Raw genomic sequence first — 17600 nt, 5'->3', positions numbered from 1 at the left:
GGAAAAATGCACTGTGCTCGAGGTCTTGAGTAAGGTCCGAGGCCGAGGGTACAGTTTTTCCCCGTACGGACCGACCTAGGCCGGCAAATAACATTTTTATTTTGTTCCTACTTTAATTTGTTTGGTAAAGAAACCGAGAAACTGAGATTCTGTCGCAAAATCTTTGTTTTTTACGCGCGCATATTCAAGTTCATTGTTCAATCGATCGACGGGTTATAGCAAGTAAGAATAATAATGCTAAGTGTTACTCAAGGAATCGTAAGGTTCAGCATTTTTAATTTACACTGGATAGATTTAAGGAAAACAAATGAGGTAATAAAAAAAGTACAAATGTAGCACAAAACTAAGCACTATTAAATCGATTTCGGCTTCTGAATCAAAACCCGCGATAAATGTTTTGAAGGTCTTAAGAGAAACTCTACTCGCAGCGTGTTAACCCCCGCCGACGGACTAAAAAATATTCTTACATGCGTTTTTTTTGTGACAAAAAGACAAAGACCTTTTATCTTATAAATAGAGTCTGAAAACCTGCGTAACTTGGCAATGGCGCGAATATCATTGCGAAGTGCAAAACAACGACAAACTTAGTACAAACGGTAAACTAACACACAATTTACTCATCTTTGCAATGTTCTTTTTAAGTTATATTCAAAACAATTACTTCAATCTTTGACCAAACAATAGGCGTAATAGTTTCCTTTGGCGCAGAAGAAACAAACAGTATACACGTTCATTCCTTCCGATAATTTGCCAGTACTTTACATAAACGTTTGACCCTCAGCTACCTTATTTTTTACTAATTTTCGCGCGTACTAAATTTCGCGAAAATTCGGGAGCCAAATTTCGCGAGTATTAATTTTCGCGATTGCACGAGAAGTTAGAGCAATAGTGTATTAAATTTCGCGATTTTGTCAGCGTTTTCTGGATCAGTCGTCAAAGACTAAAGAACTACTGGAAATACACAAAGGTCTAACTTAGGAGTCTGCAGAGGGAAACTTATGTGACTGTGCTTCAAGATCATCTTGACCGATTTATAAGCTGAATGAGAGTAATGAGAGGAATTGTGGTAGTCAAAAATAAGACGGAACGATATTTTCAAGGATAGTTAGTTGCAGTTCCTTATATTATTGTTTTGTTATAAAATATGGTATTAATTTCGCATGTTTAAAGTTCGCGCAATGTTTTTTTCGCGCGTATAAAATTCCGCGATTATTTTGAAAACGGGAAAATCGCGAAACTTAGTACTCGCGAAAATTAGTACTCGCGAAAATAAGTAAGAATAAGGTAGAAATAAACACAGCCTAACCTCCCCGCTAGAGACCACCTCAAATGTTATGCTTATGTGGTTGCTTTATACGATCGAAAGGTCAGACCAGGGGGACGGGTCAAAATTTCAAGCTATAGCGTGTAGTCATTTCAGGGTCTATATCCATGCGCAAATGAATCTGTTAACCCAGAAAGGCTATATTCAAGATTTGAAGGGTTTTCAGCTCATATTTGAAGTTGCAAAACCAGTGATGTTCAAATGAACAAGTTAGCGGTTATTTGGGTCGTCACAGAACGCTTCTCCTCCCGTTGAATAGGGTGTCATTTTTCGGATTTGGACCTTTAAAGGGGTATCAATTTTATTTTATTTATCCTTAAAAAGGGTCAAGGTTTTAAGAACCTTCGCGGCACACCCTCCTCTCCCGGGGGCAAAATACTTCTTTTGTTATTGTTTATTGTTGTTATGTAAGCACGCCCTACATTCCTGCATGCAATGCTTTACCTTCACTCTCACTTGTTAGGTTGGAAAAGCCATCAAGAAAGCATTCAAGGGCTGGAGAAAGAAGCGAGAGATAGAAAAGATGCGTAACGAGAATTTCGCTATTCATATTCGCCGTCGTCGATTCGTCAGTAAAATTATCTGTGAGGGAATTGTCGGAGGGGGATGTTCAGGTTAGTGGTAGTTTGTCGAACTCCGTGCAAACTAGCAATGTTATATTGCAATTCCTGAGTTTTGATTGGTTAACAGGCAATGGTATATGGGCTCATATACCATGGACCACAAACATGTTTAGAGCACGGGTCAACGAGAACAGCTCAAATATTGCAATTTTGGGGGGGGGGGGGTATCTTTATAAAACAATTATTTCACTATCGCTTGTTGGATATGAGGAAGTTACAGCCAACGAGAGGCCTAGTTGGCTATCTACCATCTCATATCTAATGCTCGCTCGTGAAACAATTGTCAAATATGTCTTAGTAACTAAGCTCGAGGGCCGTTCTGGGAGAATATCGGCCCGCTTTCAGTGGGTTAATTCGTTGCAACGAAGTCTGTAAAACGTTGAAGCGGAAACTGTGCAAGATAATTGTAAATAGCAATTATGAGCTGAAAAAATTGATAGAAAGCGATAACTACATACATTATACATCTTCCGCACAAAACGTATCTTTTTAGTATCTGTCTATACTTTTGTCTTGAAATAGAGGATTTTAGAAGTTTGAAACGTTTACAAGGGTTGAGCCTGCGGACTGCATTTGACCGCTGTGTTTTAACAAAACTCTTGTTTTCTGTTGTCAGCGGTCGCACACCTGTGTGAGGGAACGTGCAAATTTGTGGAGCATATTGCGAAGGGCCTGTGTAACGTGTTGGATGTAGCCGTCGGTTTTCTCAAGTTGACTGAGGCTGCCACTAAGTGGGTCGGCAAGGCCATAAACTTCGTTCTCACGGCGTTTAGAGTCAAAAGGTAATTTTAGGATACTAACCATACTTCAACTGTAAATACCTGCATCAGATTAGATAAAAGAAGAACCATAAAAAAATCAGTAGTCTCAGCTTCGCATCGGTTTTCCATTTTTATAAAACATCAACTTATTATACCTTTTTTGGTTAAGAGAGTTTGTGTTCACCTTCGTTGAGTATTTGTAATTAAGTATTTAGTTATAATTATTTTTTTGTAAAAAGTAATAATATAATTAGTGATAATAGTACCTACACGCTGGAAAACAGATTTTTTATACTTAAATAGTTGACGGGACAATCTTGTCTAAGTAAAGCTTTACCTACCTTCCCTCCTTCCCTCCTTCCTTCCTTCCTTCCTTCCTTCCTTCCTTCCTTCCTTCCTTCCTTCCTTCCCTCCTTCCCTCCTTCCTTCCTTCCCTCCTTTCTTCCTTCCTTTCTTCCTTTCTTACTAACTTACTTTCTTACTTCTTACCTACCTACCTAGCTACCTACCTACCTTCTTCTTCTTCTTCTCCTTCTTCTTCTTCTTCTTCTTCTTCTTCTTCTTCTTCTTCTTCTTCTTCTTCTTCTTCTTCGTGTTCTTCTTCTTCTCTTTCATCCGATAGCCATTTTCGCACTCAACACATTTAGAGTTTTAACAATTCATGGAGTGCTTTTAATTTGAGAAGTGTTGCTTAAAAAAGCAAATAAAAGCCGTTATATGTCTTTTTTTTTTACTTTTCTGTCAGTATCCTAATTGAATTTGCTCTGTCGACGTACGCTGGCGGAGGATATCCCGACATGATTTTCACTGCAGCTGTAGATATGGTCATTTTTGGAAAGGACCTGTTCCTCGCTGTTAGTTTCAACCTTAGAGATCCGATTGGAAGTTTGAGGACAACATCTGATAAATCCACGGAATGGTACAAGGACAAAATGAATCAACCGGGCGCTACGGACACTGACACGAACTACTATGACACTGCTAATCCATATGTTGACTTTGAAATGACAGGTGAGTCACACGCTCTCCCTCTCTCCCCAGATCGCAGCCTTAAACACGGTAATGAACCAAACGGAGGCCGAGTAAAAGAGGCAGTGTCGCGAGAAGTCTTCTTAGGGTGCGCACTCACTGATCAACAAAATAATTTTAAAAAATAAACGGAGGGTATAAATTTTTTATCCAAGATGTCAATAAACCCAAATCAATGATTTTATGTGATTTTCTTCCATTTGAAAACGTCGGCCCATGACACTGCTCTTTAACAGGCTTAGAAAATCGAAGACAACCAATTCAAGAAAATGTCAGTTGCGCAAAAAAACTCGAAAATTATGAAAATAGGACATACATGAAAATAGGAAAATAGGAAATTGACACCCTTTTTGTATTCTTCAGGGGTAGTTGAAGGGACGTCAAAATTAAAAACTTAAACATTTCGGGGAATTCTTCAAATAGCATGATTGTTTGCTGTCTTTCCTCCTAGTTAAGTCGGTAATGGAAAGCGTAAGCGATGATAACTTTTTCTCTCATTTTGGCTTTTTAAACTTTCGTTGGGATCTATTGAACATCTGTCATTATTTTAACATTACGTTTTTCGCTTTCCGTTACCATGGAGTTTCTCATGTAACTCCTTATTTCATTACAAATAGATACACATTGTCTCGACCAATATAATACGGGTCACTCCGATGAACGACCACGGTTGAAACTTCAACTTTTCAAACTGATTGTCATGCCAGTTGCTTTACATTAGCAGATTTAACATTTTCTTCAGAAACTAATCAATTTCCTCTGTTTGTCTTACAGAGCAATTCTTGATAGAGAACCAGCAATCGGCAAAAGATGACAACTCTTACGACATTCGTGGTCCCTGTTTGTACGTGGACTCCAAGACAGACGGTGCCAATATAAAAGTAACGGGTTGTAATGATACTGATGAGAGGCAGGTCTGGTATTACACAGTCAAAGGACAAATTCAGGTTTGTGAATTCTTTCTGGGACTTTAAAGCCTGATTTTCACTAGCAACGCAAGCATAAGTAGTTTGTGCCAAGTGAAAACGACCATCGACATAAGTATAAGCACAAAAGTAAGAAGACGCTGCTTACTAGTTACAAAGCTCAAATATTCAGAGGCGGGGGATTCTGGAACAAGTGTTTTAATTAAGCACACAGGGCTTGAGCTTGTGCTAATGCTTGCGTCAAGGCCGTTTTCACGGTGAAATAAGAGCTATTATTCTTGTGTCTGTGCTTGCGACGTATGTAAAAACCAGGTTTAGAGCATACAAAATATTTAAGTCTTTAGGATGTTTTGCCTGGTCTTCAACAGATCAGTAGCTGTCATAATTGTTCACCTATTGTACCTTAGATTAAGATTTTAGTTTTAACCGTGTGTTCTTTTAATGAACGCCTTTACAACCAAACCTCTCTTAAGCGGTCACCGCCGGGAAATGGCCAACGGAATAGACCGCTTAAAAGTGATGCCTTAAATTTAGCATGTAAAGAAAAAATCGCTTGAAAAAGGGTACTTGTCACAGTTAAAACCTTAAATGATTCTAATCAGTAGTTTGGTGTGCCATTATACAATAGAACCAGTACTCTAAGTTGTGTATCGACACAAACGGAGCGTCCCAGGGTTCAAAGCTGATACAAAGCAAGTGTGACCAGGCACAAGATGATCAGAATTTCCAGTGTGACCTGGGGGTTAGATCCATCAAGAGAAGAAGAGCTGACCAATGTTGGACCTTGGGTTAGTAAACTTCTTAAAATAATATCTCTTTTTTTGATAAAGTTGGCTGAGTCATTAAAATAATCACATTTACAGACTGACTTTGAGAAGGAATAAGCGATTTCTTAGAATTATTAAAGCCTCACAGAAGAATCCTGAAGTAAGGTACAATATTTTTTAGGTACGACAAGTCTTAATGGACCAGGCTCGTTAGTTCATCTTGGTTCTCTAAAGTGCATCCATCCACTCGGTGGCGGAAATAGTGTAAGCGAAGGAAACGGACTTGTTATCTGGGCTGGGTGCAGTGAGGATCGGTGAGTAGATTTTCAAGCAGTTACAGTGAAAGAAAGCTGGTTATGTTAGATAAATGTTTCCCACTTGGGAAAAGATCACGTACAGGTAGGTTCAATTCGTATCTTTTCTGCGAATATCAAAAAACTTCGAAGACGGCTCGTCACGGTTAAGAAAGCGTAGCATGAAAAACATAAGTCAAACGCTTCACTCGATCTTCACGGCTTAGAAGTAGAAAAGGAATGCTTATAAACTGTGAATGAAGATTGATGCCAAAGGACTTAAGGAGGAAGAAAAAAAGTCAGCGAAAACAGAAAGGGTAAAAAACGAAAAAGTAAGAAGCAAGAGAGAAAAATGAAAAACAATATTGGGACATGCACAAAAGTCTTGTAAATTGTACTTTCAAGAACAATACAAATCGTAAAGTGACATAGCATATATAAACATCAAAGAAGTACAACGGGCAGAGACCAGACCACAATATCGGGAACTTTGTGCCCAACTCTTTACGATAAGTGTGTGGGTTCTTTATCGTCCCCTGTATGTTCTTTAACATCCTCTGCTGGCCATAACACTGAAGCCTAAAATGAAAAGCACACAAGAGGTTAGTCTTATATTAAACGGCCCCCAATTTATTTTAAATTTGGCAACAACTTCATCATTGGTCTGTTTCTTCACGATGTTACTCATGTGTTTTTGAGAGATATTAGTGGTTTAAAGGAGAAGTTCACTCCAGAATGGCCATTAGTTTTCTTTACACCAATAAAAAGTTTATACAAAGATATGTTATTCACCAAACTTTTAGCCTCCAACGTGCACTATAGCTTTACGAAATCTTTCTTAGAACTCGACCACTGAACGCCACCATCTTGGAGCTGGTAATGTATGCGTGACGTCAAAGAGCTCAGCCTGAAGTCTACTTGTTTCTTCGTAGTGGCTTTTGTTTGTCGAAATGCCTGTTTGTGCATCTCCTTTTTGCTCAAACAGAGCTCAAAGAAATACAAAAAACAAGGAGTTTCGACTATAAAAATTTTCACGCCAAACTTCAGGCTGAGCTCTTTGACGTTACGCATACATTACCAGCTCCAAGATGGCGGTGTTCAGTTGTCGAGTTTTGGGAAATATTTCATATGGTTATAGCAACCGTTGGAAGCTGAAATTTTGGTGAATAACATAACTTTGTGTAAACCTTTTTATTGGCGTAAAGAAAATAAATGGCCATTCTGGAGTGAACTTCTCCTTTAAGTTTAAAAAAACGCTAATTAATTCATGCTGTTTTTCAGGCTGGAATTCATCTTGGACAATGGAAATCTTAAACATACCAAGAGTGGATACTGTGTACAGCCAATAGGGTCAGCAGCAGACGGTGTTTCGCTTGGTTTATACTCGTCATGTGGTGGACATCAGTTTAGTTTCACCGCTGGAGGCTCACTGCAGCACGTTGGAAGTAAACTATGTGTCAACACACAAACTGGGGTTAGTTCACAGTTTGTAAGACGTTGTTTCAAGAGCGATATCAAGTATAGTTTTACCGCGAACCACTTGAACCAGGCCGGTACTTCGAAGAAAGTTTACCAAAACGTTTATAAGGACTTCGAGTATAAATTGGACAAAATTATGTACCAAAAGTATTTAAATCTTATTGAAAAATTTTGTGTTACTGTTTCAAATAACTTATCAAAAGAAATTATTTCTAACAACAGCGAACATTCAAAGCAAATTTCGGAGTTTCACTGAATTCCGCTAAATCGCTTAAAAGACGATTTTACAAAATAGCAACATGTGAAATGTTACCTTTAGTTTACAATGTTTTTGTGAACTCTGAAATTCATTTCTTCAGGCTCTGACAAGAAATTGTTGTTGCTGTTACCACGGATAATTAGGCGTACATCTTAAGCTAAGCTTCTGGTACTCGATTTTTGTCCAACTTAAATTAATATTACTCGATTTCCTGATAGATTCCTCTTTCAATTGTACCATTATCAATTCCTCTGGGTACCGTATACACTAAACAGATTCCACCCGGCTTTGCAATTTTAATTGAAAACTTTTCTTTTAATTCGTGTTGTGACGGCCAATCCGAAACCGTTTTCCGATCGTGTCCGCAACTCTCCGCAACTTTGGATTTTAAATTTTGTTCAAAAAATTCAGTGTTGTTTATAGTTTTCAACTTTATTGGTTTATGTCATCGATGCATTGCCCAATTGATTCACACAAAAGAACCTCTGCTTCTTTTGGATTTTATGACGTCAATGCGTTGCCACTATTGCTTTGACGTCGTAAAATCCAAAATGGCGGCGCGCGGGAAATTTAAAAGCAATAGTTTTTTTCGTTTTTTATTTTTGTTAAATGTTATTTCTCCCTTGACTATGTCCGGTAAAATCTGTAAATTAGGCATTATTGCCTAAATAACAGTTCCTTAAACTAGTTTTTAAGCTATCTATAACATAAAGAATTGTCGTTATATTGAAATGTAAACACTTTTGTTTCAGGAAATGCTCCCAGCTAACGGCGTTGCAATTGTTTTGAGCAGCAGTTGTGAAAACAGCGACGTTTCCGCCATTAAGGAACACCTTAAATTCAGCTTTATACCAAGTAAGATTTCGGTAAAAAGAGGAATATATCAGGGGCAACCAACTGCCAGTTTCGGTGATTATCTGTTCGGAAGACCTACAATTGTCTGCCATTTTTGAAAAAAAAAATGTAAGGAAAAACTGGATATCTCTCTACCCCAAACTTTCGTGACGTGCAGAAAGTAATGCCTGTTGTTTTCGGAGAGAGTAAAATGTCGTTTTGAGTACGAAAAAAGGCCAGCTACGATTTCGAGAAGGCAACAGCGGCTCTTAAATTCGGGTTATAATATTTTGTTCCCTAAGTATGAAAGTTTAGCTAGAGTATCCGAACAGACACAATTTCAGTTTTCTTAGCGTTTAAATCATTAGCCCTTAAATCACCCTAAAAGTACACTTATAACGTAAAAACGGTGTTCCGACAGCTATGGTAAATTTTGCTCGTTGGTGCCCCTGATATATTATAGAACTTCCCTAAGACAAGACAAGCTCAAAAGGAACAATCCAGCATTTGTACGTGTTCATATTCCTTGCCTCTTCTTCTCCTGTCCTGTCCTTTCTCCATTACCCTTTCCTAATAAATCCTCGACTTAGATATTTTTAGGAACTAGCTTTCCTTTTTTTCGGATTAATAAAGTGTCTTTGCAAGCCGGTGTTAAAACCACCATTCATTTATTTATCGCCACCATTCATACGTCACAATAGATACATTACAATAGATTCTTAGTCAACATGAAAGAATAATGCAGAAAAAATATTTTAAGGTCATTCCCCTGTATTGCATCGCTCATATTTGCTGCGCACAAGTGATTATCGCGCGCACATAAAAAAAAATGTCATTTTAAACAACCAGTTGGAAAATTTTAAATGAACACCAAAATTCAGTTTAATTCAAGGGAATTACCTAAAATATTCACTGCAGACCAAAATAACTGGTATGTTTGGCTAAGTCATTTTTTGCCACAATTTGGGCTTTTCCAGCCACACAGAGTAATTCTAATACCCTCCCAATCCCGGAAAAAAGTTAAGTTTGCAGAACCAGATACAGTGTACACCTTGTTATCTTCCTTGGTTTATAGTTATTTATTCTTTTTACAGCCGATCCTTATGTCCACCTGGACAAATGCGGATATTTTGACCAGGCCCGACTTGACCAGCGATTCGAGGTTGTAGATGAGTCTGTTGTCAGCATTTGCAGCAAGTACGCCAGAAGTAAGTAGGGCTTTTTCACTGATTTAAATACATTTTTAAACATTCAGAATTATCATTTGTTTTTTAAGCTCAAAAATAAACGTAAACGTAGTTGTTGTATTTTGTCGTCTCTGCGGCTCAGTTGGCGTATTTGAGCGATTTGAAGGGTTTTACTTTGACTGTAATGCGTAGTCATATTCACTTCTAAGAACATGACGTATTTGCTCGCGCCATTGCTTTCGTGAGTGCTCACGCTTGTTTTTGATTGGATGAAATAATTCGGAAGCTCTTTGAGTGTTTCAACGCAGATTTGCCAAAACTGGTACTTAGACCTCCGATTGTACTACTAAGGAAGATCAAAACGAGTAAAGAACGACAAACTTGAAAAAATGTGGGCACTGTTTTTTTCAAGATGCCTCAATCTTGACGTAGCTTTTTTAATCTACAAATTAAACTTCCATGGCCTTTGCAAATACTTCACTACCAATGTCTCCTTTTTTTAAGATCTTGCTTTCAAGAAGACAACAGCACAATCGAGTACCGATTACAACGGATTCAGCAGCCGAGCGGTGGATGAAAACTACCAACCTTATTATGACCAGAAATCATGCACGCACACCAAGAAAGAAACGAATCCATGGTGGAGGGTTGATCTTGGAAGGGAATATATCGTCACAGGTATGTAGTTGGTCCAGACCTAATATAACACGACAACAGCTGCTTGTCGTTATAAGGGACAGTACCACGAAAATTATTTTCCGTTTTTGTTTAAATTATGCTTGAACTGTGAGGGTACACTCATTTATCAACAAAGTAGCCTTTGAACAACAAATTAAAGGTTAAGTCTCCATACCAGCCTAGTGGCCCATCAGGCAGGAGCATATCTCGGTTTGAAGCGGCTAGGAGAATTTCTACTGACCCCTGGATGGGATGCTAGTCATTTGCAGGGTAACCCCCAGTAGTATAAGTAAATTCGCCGGTACACATTTATACACCTGGCCCAAGTTTTTCAAAGGACGGATAACACTGTCCACCGGATAAATCGCTACCCAGTGGATAGTGTAGTTTGTTTTGCCAACACTTATCCATTGGATGGCGTTATCCATCCTTTGAACAACTGGGCCCTGGGTGAAGTGAGGTACTATGAGAGTAAAGTGCCTTTCCCAAGAACACAACACAATGACCCCGGCCAGGGCTCGAATCCGGACCGCTTGATCCGGAGTCCAACTAACTGTTAGGCCACCGCGCCTCCAATAACAAAAAGAAACAACAACAAAAGAAAAGGATTAATTAATTTTCCAAGATGTGAACAAAGCGTTATTAATGGATTTCAAGTGATTCCAAGTAACATAGTCCAGCTTGGAAATTTCCGCCGACGTTTTTATGTTTTGGGCCACTTTTTTCCTACTTGTCAGTCAAAGCCACACCATTTTTAAACAATTTTCGTGACAAGAACAGTACTTTTAGAGGACGGGTAACTGTTTATAGTTGTTTTCCGATTAATATTTCCACCTTCACTGGATTTTCAAGTAGCACTAGATCTTGCTGAGACTGCCCCTTTAAAACTGGGCGATGATCCGATAAAAGCTGATAAAAAAACCACAAAATTTAAATCCAGTGTAACTTTAGATGTCTATACTAACAAGCATCGGTCGTGGTCGAGCTGCATTATTCAACCAATATTGTGAATGAGACATCTTCAAACCTTGCTGTTTTAAGAAGGAGGAAACTTTCGCCAAAACAGAAATTTTTAACATTACAATTTATAAAACTTTGATTCCTCCCGTGTTCAATTACTGTGATGTAGTTTGGGCTGGTGTAACTTATAGAGAACGTTAAGTAGTCTGTGAACTTTAAGCGACATGTGCCATTGTAACATTTGACAAAAAATCAAAACAAAGGCAATACAACATCGCATTTAATTCAAAACAGTTTAAAGAATCTTACCAACGTTTAAGAAAATTAAATGTATCTTCCGTTTATATTCCTTTGCAGATGTCTTGATCGTAAATCGTTATGAATACCACGAGCGACTCACGAACTTTGAGGTAAGAATTGGCGTCAACACAGACAACTTACAGAATCCCACGTGTCACGACCGCGTAGGGACTGTGGGCCAGGGACAGTTTCTGACAGTTCAGTGCGATCCACCAATCCCAGGACGATACGTGTCAGTGCAGATGTTTGGAGAAGGAATACTAACCTTGTGTGAGGTGTTTGTTTACTCCAGAGTCGGTGAGTTCGTATACCAAAATATTCAAGCCAGGCAAAGTAGTTGTTCTAAATATTTAATTTTCAAAGTAGCTTTAGTTACTCTAACTTGAAAAGCCAGGCAAATACATGCTTTATAGATTCTTTTCCTTTCTTGGCTCGCCACTAATCTGCTGCTGCTGCTGCTGCTGCTACTGCTGCTGCTACTGCTGCTGCTGCTGCTGCTGCTGCTGCTGCTGCTGCTGCTGCTGCTGCTGCTGCTGCTGCTGCTGCTGCTGCTGCTGCTGCTGCTGCTGCTGCTGCTGCTGCTGCTGCTGCTGCTGCTGCTGCTGCTGCTGCTGCTGCTGCTGCTGCTGCTGCTGCTGCTGCTGCTGCTGCTGCTGCTGCTGCTGCTGCTGCTGCTGCTGCTGCTGCTGCTGCTGCTGCTGCTGCTGCTGCTGCTGCTGCTGCTGCTGCTGCTGCTGCTGCTGCTGCTGCTGCTGCTGCTGCTGCTGCTGCTGCTGCTGCTGCTGCTGCTGCTGCTGCTGCTGCTGCTGCTGCTGCTGCTGCTGCTGCTGCTGCTGCTGCTGCTGCTGCTGCTGCTGCTGCTGCTGCTGCTGCTGCTGCTGCTGCTGCTGCTGCTGCTGCTGCTGCTGCTGCTGCTGCTGCTGCTGCTGCTGCTGCTGCTGCTGCTGCTGCTGCTGCTGCTGCTGCTGCTGCTGCTGCTGCTGCTGCTGCTGCTGCTGCTCTGCGCTGCTGCTGCTGCTGCTGCTGCTTCCCCCCTGCTGCTGCTGCTGCTGCTGCTGCTGCTGCTGCTGCTGCTGCTGCTGCTGCTGCTGCTGCTGCTGCTGCTGCTGCTGCTGCTGCTGCTGCTGCTGCTGCTGCTGCTGCTGCTGCTGCTGCTGCTGCTGCTGCTGCTGCTGCTGCTGCTGCTGCTGCTGCTGCTGCTGCTGCTGCTGCTGCTGCTGCTGCTGCTGCTGCTGCTGCTGCTGCTGCTGCTGCTGCTGCTGCTGCTGCTGCTGCTGCTGCTGCTGCTGCTGCTGCTGCTGCTGCTGCTGCTGCTGCTGCTGCTGCTGCTGCTGCTGCTGCTGCTGCTGCTGCTGCTGCTGCTGCTGCTGCTGCTGCTGCTGCTGCTGCTGCTGCTGCTGCTGCTACTGCTGCTACTACTACTATACCACCACCACCACCACCTCCATTACCACCACTACTACTACTTCATCTTCAATCACTACCACTTCCACTACTACAGTACCACTACCACTCTTACTTTCATTACTACCACCACCCACTGCCACTACTGCTACTGCTACTGCTACTGCTACTGCTACTGCTACTGCTGCTACTGCTACTGCTACTGCTACTGCTACTGCTACTGCTACTGCTACTGCTACTGCTACTGCTTCTGCTACTGCTACTGCTACTGTACTGCTACTGCTTCTGCTACTGCTACTGTACTGCTACTGCTACTTATCTAGTACTTATTCGCATTTTTGCAATTTGATCCTATGTTTACAGCGATGTGCGTATAATTTAACTCGGCGAATGGAACTTTTAAACATCGAAGTTCAGGTGGCTGCAAGCTAACTGAAGTTAAATTTAGTCGGCTGTCCTGTCAACTTCTATTTTGGGTTTATATAAGTCCAGTCGGCCTTTTCAATGCAGTTTACAAGTACATATGTTATTTCTACGTACAGGTTCCATGGCAGATCTGTGTCAACTTGATAATGGCGGCTGTCAACAGGTTTGCTATAACTTGTGTAACCTGCAACTCCAATGCGGCTGCTGGCCTGGTTTCACGCTCGCTTACGATGCCAAAACCTGTATTGGTAAGTGATTCAGTGGGTAAAACGTAAACAGCTTTCTTTGCAAAACCTTGATAGTTAAAGACCATGCAGGACCGTAGCTAGAATTCCCTTCCTAGGTATTTACTTTCCCCTTTCAAAACAAGAACAAAAAAGGACTACGGTTTTACTGTATTTGTTTTATAACCGCGATTTATTATTCACGCATGGTGCTTCGCTTAATGAGTTCCATACAACAACTAGCGAATTGCAATATGGTCTTTGGCCGGGGCAAAGTTGAAAATCATTTACGTGGTTTTAAATTTTAAAAGAAGTTGTGTAACTCAACCTTTAAAAGCACAGAACACCCTTAGTCCATGCTATATTGCCTCTCGCCATGCTTTCACTTTAGACAAGGATGAATGCCAGACGAACAATGGCGGTTGTGATTTCTCACATGGTCTGTGTATCAACACTCCGGGAAGCTATCACTGCGCATGTAAACAGGGATATGAACTGGCAGAGAACAGTGAATTCCTCTGTGAAGGTAAGGAAGTCAACTTTTCTGTCCATCAAACCTCTCTGCCTTTCAATGATTACTGGTGAAACTGGCCATAGGTCAGAAAAATTAGCTAGCAGTCTTAGCGTCTTAATGATCAAAGTCGCTTGTCCAGGCAGACATAAGGTTAAAGTAAGCATTCTTGACTGATATTTTAAGAAATAAAAATTACGGCCTGATCATATAGCCTGATGCAAATACGAGATGCAAATGCGCTGCCCGAAAACTCCCTATGTAGGCTACATAGGTATGAGCTGACTTTGCTGCCCCAAATGGTATGTTTTTTATATATATATTTTGATCGGAAATAGTATCGTTTTTGCCTTTTTGGTCAAAATAGGGTACGCTTTCCAATTTCACTATACAAACAATAACTATCGCGATTTTTATGTGAAATTAATGTTCTAATAATAAAATGGAGAGAGACGTTTAATTTATCAAATTTATAAAGTCTTGCAAAAATACTTTCGCATATAGCGGTAGTTATAGAAATCTAAGATTGATTGCAAAATAATAAAGTACGATTTGTTTTGTGACTGGAATAATAGTAGTTGTGAAGACGGAATGACTAGAATTTTTGACATTCCATAATTCCTCTTTATGCGCCAACCGATTTTGTTTCCTTCTGTCATTTTAGATTTCAACGAATGTAGCCTGGCTAATGCTGGATGCGAACACATTTGTAACAACACTGGAGGAAGCTTTAACTGCGATTGTAGAGCAGGATTCCAACTTAAAGCTGATAAAATGGGTTGTGAAGGTAAAGTACACAATTACACAATTTATTATACATTGTAGTAACTTACTGTCTTCTCATTGGCTAAGAGCCTACAGCTAATTCTGGGAATCCGCGCAACCTACAGATTAGTGAATAATCTGCTAGCAGATTATTCACTAATCTGTAGGTTGCGCGCGCAATGCATGATTTCCAAGAGCAATGTGTCAGACATCTGGCGGCGAAGGAAATTTAAGTTCGTCGATTCGCTTTCAACCGAGAAATAATTTGATCTAAGTTTAAAAATTGCTGGACAATAAAGTCTCAGAAAACACAAAATGACTAACAAAAATTGGGAAGGAACTATTCCACGAAATATTTGAGGAAAAAGCATTCAACCGAAATTAGCACAAGTTTTGAAACAGGTAGAAATCGTTTTTCATTATTTTCTTTATCAGAAAAACAATGTATAATAAAACAGTTATTAGATTCGGCTTTTGTGATATCCGGAATAATCAAGGTCTCGGTAAGTGTTATCATCCTCAGCCTTCGGCTTCGGCTAATAACACTTACCTTGACCTTGATTATTCCGGATATCACAAAAACCTCATCCAATAATTGTTTAGAATTATTGCCCCAGCAGGGTTTTGGCCCAAAGGCCAGAACCAGAGGAGGCATCCTTGAGGTCCGCGCGTATACATACAGGAAATACAGAAAAAATCTCGATTTACACAAAGTGGGCGCGCAACTAGTATCGGGTGCTTTGCGGAAGGCCCGCATGTGGGTAACGGGAAGTGTGATAAATCCCTGTAAGGTGATTGGTCAATTTTAACACAAGATAAACGAGTCTTCTCGTGGTGATTGGATTATGATGACAAACTATCAGCGTAAACACATGCGCACTCGACAGCAACGCTTCAACCAATATTCTTGCAAACGTATGTCCTCGTTTCATCTTGAAGAAGAGAAGGACAGAAACCATTAGAAAATACGAGCCGTCAGGGAGTATTTTCTTTATAAACATACCAAACCAAAAATTGATTTCCAAACAAATGAGTAAATAGAAGGGCCAAGACATCAGTTAAACGAAAAAAAATGACTGTAGTAACGGATGTGCAGAAAAGAAATAAAAACTGATCAACAGCGTGGGCAGCCGTAGTATCAACTCTTTCTAGTTGTATTAGCGTATACCAAACAGTGGATAGTGGTTTTCGAGCGCGCTTTTTGGCTAGCTCGAGGAGGTGGATTGCAAGAACTCTTCGGTGAATAATTAATTATAATTAACAATTAGACGATATCAGAATTTTATACAGCCTTATTTGTAACTGAAAATGGTGCATCATCTGTACAGTTTTTGTCTCAGTGGAACAAGTTATCAGATGTAGGTCGATGTAGCGTTTTTCGTCAGAGTAAGCACTAGTAATTTCGTCTGGAACATGCAGCGAAATTAGCATTCTCGATCTTGCAAAAGGGAGAAAATTGGTAGGATGTTGGTGTAGAGTCATACACAGCAACAAAATCAGCACTGCTTAGCTTAAAGGAGTCAGTTTTCTGAAGTACACATTAATACTTTCAAATTAAAGGGAACCTCAAAATAGCAATTTTGTAATGTAGAAAAAAATGCAAAGAAAACAAGTACTGGGAATTCCTCGAAGAAGAATTAAATAGCAGCCCTTGCAATTCACCAATTTAAATAATTTTTCTTGGTTTTCGTTTTGTAGACGTCGATGAATGTGCTGCGGCAGACCAGGGTGGCTGTGAATTTAAATGTTCTAATTATGAAGGCGGTTATTATTGCTCTTGTGATGTTGGCTACAGACTCAGGGATGACGACAAGACCTGCGAAGGTAATTTCATGAAAATACAAAAATAGAGACAGATTCCAAGGGGTACTCAACAACAAACTTTTATTTCAAACCCTTACCCTCTTAATATATACCAGTTTGGACAGGAAAATTAACCCCTTTTTCATGCTACAAGAGAAATACTGCACCCGGTTGCTAAACTTTTCACTTCCTGAAGGAGGCAAGCGTGGCCGAGTGGTTTAGGGCGCTAGTATTGTAATCCGGAGGTCCCTGGTTCAAGACCTGCCCATGCCACTAGCTGGATTTGTTTCTCGGTTGTTCCGAGTTCAAATCCTCGACCACGCTTTGTGTATAGCCAACTGGTCTGCCTCCTGCCAGTTGGGATTTTTAACCTTGTTATGTTTATTTAAAAATTATTTGTTTCCTCTGTTTCAGTGGCATGCCTGTAAACTAGCTATCTCGTTGAGATATGAAGCTAAGTGCATGACCACTATAAACATATATATTTATTTTTTTATTTTTTATGGTCTGAGTAACTATTACTTAGATGATTTGGCCGTTGGGTGGATCTTCGAAATATTTTGAAAGGTCGTTTTGAACACCTGAAACATGACACTTTTCTCTACCTTATCCTTTTTTTCATCTCATGAAATCTGTACCATTTTTAATGTAATTTCACTCTGTAAAAGATACCCCTTACGGGTGAAGCCTTCACATTTAGTCCACTATTATAATGGCTCCAGCGATAGTTCCTCGTGCCGTTGCGTGTTGGAATTTTTCTTTTTGTGAGATCACTGAGCAAAGGTAAAATGTTGTTCTCGCTCGTGAAATTTTTTTTTGATTTTTGTTGTAAACGTAAGGTAAATAAGAGTATCCGTATGAGGTAGAATTTGTACTATATATATAATTTGTGGCTGTGGTAACTTGAAAGGAGCTTTTTGTGTTGTTCAGGAATCCGTAACTAAAGGTTTGTTTTAATTTTATTTTTTTTCAGTACAGGAATGTCATGGCTAATTCTACCACATTTGGCTGGCGTGGATATTAACTAGAAGCTTGTGTGGCTAATTT

General features: G+C 40.1%; 1 protein-coding gene across 1 annotated transcript in view; it reads left to right on the top strand.

Annotated features, from left to right (window-relative positions):
* LOC144650846 (uncharacterized) overlaps nt 1–17600 on the top strand; it is a 66856-nt gene that overhangs the window by 36868 nt on the left and 12388 nt on the right. Inside the window, exons 20-34 of the mRNA XM_078510608.1 lie at nt 1788–1938; nt 2564–2729; nt 3454–3719; nt 4512–4684; nt 5292–5451; nt 5612–5744; nt 7005–7197; nt 8214–8316; nt 9390–9503; nt 9987–10160; nt 11478–11717; nt 13367–13498; nt 13866–14000; nt 14650–14772; nt 16449–16574. Of these exons, the coding sequence (XP_078366734.1) occupies nt 1788–1938; nt 2564–2729; nt 3454–3719; nt 4512–4684; nt 5292–5451; nt 5612–5744; nt 7005–7197; nt 8214–8316; nt 9390–9503; nt 9987–10160; nt 11478–11717; nt 13367–13498; nt 13866–14000; nt 14650–14772; nt 16449–16574 (2389 nt within the window). The remainder of the gene's footprint in view (nt 1–1787; nt 1939–2563; nt 2730–3453; nt 3720–4511; nt 4685–5291; nt 5452–5611; nt 5745–7004; nt 7198–8213; nt 8317–9389; nt 9504–9986; nt 10161–11477; nt 11718–13366; nt 13499–13865; nt 14001–14649; nt 14773–16448; nt 16575–17600) is intronic.

This window comes from Oculina patagonica, chromosome 4 (assembly GCF_052425735.1).
Source record: "Oculina patagonica isolate OP01 chromosome 4, crgOcupat, whole genome shotgun sequence".
Classification (NCBI taxonomy): domain Eukaryota; kingdom Metazoa; phylum Cnidaria; class Anthozoa; order Scleractinia; family Oculinidae; genus Oculina; species Oculina patagonica.
Note: the sequence above shows the minus strand (reverse complement) of the source record. Positions and strands in the feature narration are given on the sequence as shown.